At 39.0% G+C, this 5,388-nt stretch overlaps 1 protein-coding gene across 1 annotated transcript; it reads left to right on the forward strand.

Annotated features, from left to right (window-relative positions):
- Positions 1 to 230: 230 nt before the first annotated feature.
- Positions 231 to 3,335, forward strand: LOC121385979 (RNA-binding protein 25-like; the record flags this gene model as incomplete). Its single annotated transcript, XM_041516774.1, has 4 exons — positions 231 to 269; positions 703 to 769; positions 2,617 to 2,669; positions 3,243 to 3,335. Coding segments are annotated over exons 1-4 (252 nt in total), but the record flags the coding sequence as incomplete, so codon positions are not given.
- Positions 3,336 to 5,388: the final 2,053 nt, after the last annotated feature.

Raw genomic sequence — 5,388 nt, forward strand, 5'->3', positions numbered from 1 at the left:
GAGATATATAAAAAAGGATAAACTGAAGAATATAACCTTTCTTTCTGGGAGTTCTGTCTGTTAAATTTTGGCAAAAGGGGGGGAAAAGGTGGAAGGAAGAAACAAATTCTCGATTAGTGACCTATTCCTAACGTAAAAAAGATTTAATCTAGAAAAAAGAGGAGGAAAGGAACAAGGGATCAGAGATCAGGGGGGAAAGGCTGGAGGGGGAAAAAGGAAGGGGATTACCAATGGAAAAAAGTGTGCCGAAACATCAGGAAAGACTGGAAGTAACGAAGATGTAACAAAGAAAAAAGGAACGTATGGAGAAGAAAATTAGGGGAAGATTAGAGGGGATGGACACGAGAGAGGGTCCAAACCCAGCCAATCAAAAAAAAATAGATGCTGGGGATTTTATCAATAAGACACCAGCACACAGAAAATGGTTTGAGTTAATGAGAAAACGGATAGGGAGGAAAATATAGATGTAGAAAAATTAATTGGAAATTTTGTTTTTTTTAAGAGGTGATGTAATGTTTTCTTAAAGGAGGGGATGGTCAGATAAAAGGAGAGGAGGAAATTAAAAAAAGGGAAAAGAAAGGAGTTATGAAAAAAACGAAGGGCAGAAAAGGGAGTTGAAAAAAGATTAGGAAAAAAGAGAAGAGGAAAGGGTCTAAAGGATAAACAAATGGGGGGAGGGAAGGATATTTTAACACATAAAAGACAGAACAAGATGGAAAGACAAGAGAGAAAGATAGCAGAGATCAGGATAAATATAAAGAGTGGAAGAGTTGGGAAAGAAAAGAAAGAGAGAACTGGGGGAGAGAGGAGAGAGAGGCAAGAGAGAGAGAAGAGAGAGAGAGGGGAGAAGAGCAGAAAAGAGAGAGAAGAGAGGAGAGGAAGAAGAAATAGGAAAAGAGAGACGAGGAGACGAGGGGAAAGAAAGAAATAGGGAAAGTGAAAGGGGTGAAAAAAAAAGAAGGAGGGGAAAATGGGGAGAAGGGGGAGGGAGAAGAAAAAAAAAAAGGAAAGGGGAGAAAAAAAGGAGGGGAACAAGGGGGGGAAAAAAAAGAAGAAAGAGAGAAGAGAGAGGAAAAAAAAAGAAGGAGGAGAAAAGAAAGAAAAAAAGAGGGACTAAAAGGAGAAAGAAAAGGGAAAAGAAAAAAAAGAAAAAGGAAAAAGAGAGAGAAGAGGAAGAGAGGGAGGGAGGAGAGAGGAAAGAGAGGAGGGGAGAAGGGGACAGACAGAGAACAGAGAAGGACAGGGAGACAGAGGGAAAGGAAGGGGAAAAAGAAAAAAAAATGAAGACGAAAGATAGAAAGAGACACAGGGGGGCAAAAGGAGAAATGGAGGAGAGATAGGAGAAGATCGGAGAAGAGATAGGGGGAGGAATAGAAACAGGAGAGGAAAAAAGAAAGGGGAGAGAGGAGAGAAGAGAAAGAGAAAAAGAAAGAGAGGAAAAGAGGATTGAGGATAGAGAGGAAAACAGCAGAGAAAAAAAAAGAGGAAACTAAGAGAAGAGGAGAGAGGAGTGAGTGAGTGAAGGGAGGAGAAGGGGTGAGTGAGTGGAGTGAAGAGAGAAAAGAGAGAGAAAGAGAGAGAGAGAGAGAGGAGAGAAGAGAGAGAGAGAGAGAAAAAAGAGAGAAAGACAGAGACAGAGGAGAGGGGAGACAGATACAGTGAGGCACAGAGAGAGAGAGAGATTTCAGTATTTATAGACAAAATCATTTATGGTTAGTACATGTATGGCTGTATTTAATTTTTCTGACATTTCGATATAAGAAACTTTGAGAAACTTTCTTTGACATTCTGTGACATAACAAAACCCTGCACTTCATCAGCATGCCATGATTATGAAAGTCGATATTCATCCTTGGGCAAATTAAAATGAAAAAAACAAATTACCAACATTAAACAATCGAAATCAAAACCATATAAAAAGCAGTATCAAGATTATACCCCGGGGCTGAATAATTTAAGAAAAAAACTCATTCATAATCGCGCAATGAGATTCTAAAAAAAAACCTAAAGAAGCAGAAGAAGAAAGAAGAATTAAGATAGAGAGAAAGAAAACAGAAAAAAGTGTGTGATGAAATATCTGCTCAGGCAAAATATTGAAATGAATTTAAAAATTGAAAATCCACAAAGAAATGGAGAAAATTCTGCTATAAAGAATGCCTTGTATAGCAGTCGTGTATCTGCAAAATGAACTTCAGAAAAACAATTAACATGCATGTACCGGTATACCTTTTTTTAATATTATTAATTTTTTTATTTAACGACGCCACTAAAGCACATTGATTTTTTATCATATCATTGGCTATTGGACGTCAAACATATGGTCATTCTGACACTGTTTTTAGAGGAAACCTGCTGCCACCACATAGGCTACTCTTTTATGACAGGCAGCAAGGGATCTTTTATTATTTGCACTTCCAAAAGGCAGGATAGCACAAACCATGGCCTTTGTTGAACCAGTTATGGATCACTGGTTGATGCAAGTGGTTTACACCTACCCATTGAGCCTTGCGGAGCACTCATTCAGGGTTTGGATTTGGTATCTGAATTAAAAATCCCATGCCATACCGGGTAGTTTAAAAAACTAACGTTCCTTTCTTTTAATCCTTTTACTAAAAGGCACAACCAAACAGTTTCCAGTTGTTACACAAATAATCAAATCATCTTCCTTGGTTTCTGTCACCTTAATTTCCCTTTGCCCTGAAAACATCTTTACTGACCAACCAGAAAAAAAAAAAAAAAAAAAAAAAAAAAAAAATCCCAAAATCACAATTTTATGTCCCCATCAATTACGGCTTTAATCTAATCTAGCCACCGATCACTGGCCGAACAGTGTTCCAATCTGTGTCGTCCCCTTGTACCACCGTCACAACTGATGAATGATCGACAAACGCAACCGATTGTCACCGCTGCGGTTAATATGTTTTTAATTCCAAAACTACCCATCAATTATCGTTGGATAAAGTTAGACTGACAGGCCTTAGACACAGACAAAATGATTTAGTCAGTAGATGCTGATTGGTTTGTATGTTGTTGTTCAACTGGAGTTTTGCCTGCGGCCGAAAATAAACACAACATCCGTGGTCGTGTAACAGATGGTCAGAGGAAAGGAAAGGAATGTTTGGTTTTAATGACACCTCAGCACTTTTTAAAACTTTGGTCATTTGGTGTCTGATGTATATGTGGGTATTTTGGCTCTTGGTTGAGAGAGAGAGGGAGGGAGGAGAGACAGACAGACAGACAGAGAGAGAGACAGAGAGAGAGAGAGAGAGAGAGAGAGAGAGAGAGAGAGAGAGAGAGAGAGAGAGAGAGAGAGAGAGAGAGAGAGAGAGAGAAGGAAAAGAGAGAGAGAGAGAGAGAGAGAAAAGAGAGAGAGAGAAGGGGAGAGGAGGTAGAGAGAAGATGAGACGGAGAGAGGAGAGAGAAGAGAGAGAAGAGGAGAGAGAGGAGAGAGGAAGAGAGACAGAGATAAACAGAGACACAGACAGGGGGAGAGATACATAGTGAAAGAAAGAGAGAGAGAAAAAAAGACAGAGAAACAAAGAGAGTGAAAAAGAAAGAGACAGAGAGAAAGAAAGTGAGAAAGATAGAAACAGACATAGTGAGAGACAGAGAGGGAAAGGGATGGGGGGGGAAGAGAGAGAGAGAGAGAGAGAGAGAGAGAGAGAGAGAGAGAGAGAGAGAGAGAGAGAGAGAGAGAGAGAGAGAGAGAGACTAACACAATCATATCAGCCACTGAGGAGTGGTTGGAATGGGAAAATCCCAATGGGTTCACCAAGCAGGATCAATCCTACAACCCATCCATGCCTCCTCACCCGACCATTCTACTACTGAACTATACATCCCAATTTGACATTTCCTCAGACACTGATCTTCCTGTGTTCGCAGGAATCCAAATTGATTTGGGGTTTTTTTTTTGTGCCTTATTTCTGTTCGTTATCCTCATGATTTTCTCTAAATGTTTGCGAAAATTTTATGTCTTCTGGGAGTCGGCAGAAAACCAACGAAGTGTGACCAAGTGGTTTCGCCAGATTGAAAAACAATCAAATTGCAAACAAGTGGCAAACATATGTTAACATGTGAAACTATCATCATTGCAGTAACCTGTAGTGGAACTGGAGCTTAGAGTTACTAAAAAAGAAGATGAAGAAGAAAAAAGAACATAAGGGCTGTGCCAGAATTATAGTTAACTGGGAAAGCAGGAAGGAAGAGATGTTTAATGACACCTCAGCACATTCTACATTGTGAATATTTGGAATGAATGAATGAATGAATGAATGTTTAATGTTTAATTTGGTGTCTAACATGTAGTTATTTAAATATTCAGTCTAGTTATCTATGTGGTGGCAGTGAGTTATCTCTGTCTGTCTGTCTGTCTCTCTTGCTTTTGTTTCTCTCTCTCTTCCTCTTTTACTCTCTCACTCTCCCTCCCTGTCCTTTTTACTCTCTCTCTCTACTCTCTGTCTGTCTGTCTGTCTGTCTGTCTGTCGCTCTGTATCGCTCTGTCTCTCTCTCTCTCTCTCTCTCTCTCTCTCTCTCTCTCTCTCTCTCTCTCTCTCTCTCTCTCTCTCTCTCTCTCTCTAGCAATAGCAAAGGTTTGACATTCAATAGCTGATGATTAATTAATAAATGTGCTCTCTTTCCATGTCTCTGTCTCTCTCTGTGTCTCTCCTTCTCTTTCTCTCTTTTTCTCTCTCTCTGTCTGTCTCTCTCTCTCTCTCATTACCAAATGCTTGACATCCAATAGGCAATGATTAATTAATCAATGTGCTCTCTTTCCATGTCTCTGTCTCTCTCTGTGTCTCTCCTTCTCTTTCTCTCTCTTTCTCTCTTTTTCTCCTCTCTTTTTCTCTCTCTGTCTCTCTCTTTTTCTCTCTCGATCTCTCTCAATCTCTCTCTCTCCACATCTCTGTCTATCAAATGTGGATATGTGGAAATAAAGATATAGCTGTATTTTAAAAATGTGCTCAAGTATCACTAATCAACCATTCTTTATCCATCCTTTTTTAAAGCCACAATTTCTTTTTTCATTATTAAATATTTTTTTTAGATTTTTTTTTTTTTTTTTAAGTGACCACAGGCTATATTTGTAATAACAAAGTAAGCTTTTATCACACCTCACTCAATTTTAAAACAAAATCCATAAACTAAAAAGATAACTGCACTCAGTAACTGTTACACAATCTGCAAAGAGGTTTCTGTTGTGTTTTCCTCCCTCAGACACATCCGCCTGCTAAATCAGCCATTTCCCTGTGTTTATATTCATCCCATAAATTTAGAATATTTTGACTTGCTTGTTTAGATTTCTCTCCAACATAAGGTGCGGATGAGACATGGCCCACGTCTGTAAGGAGTGTTTGAAGATTACAGAACACAAAATAAATGGGTTAC

This window comes from Gigantopelta aegis, chromosome 12 (genome assembly GCF_016097555.1).
Source record: "Gigantopelta aegis isolate Gae_Host chromosome 12, Gae_host_genome, whole genome shotgun sequence".
Taxonomy (NCBI): domain Eukaryota; kingdom Metazoa; phylum Mollusca; class Gastropoda; order Neomphalida; family Peltospiridae; genus Gigantopelta; species Gigantopelta aegis.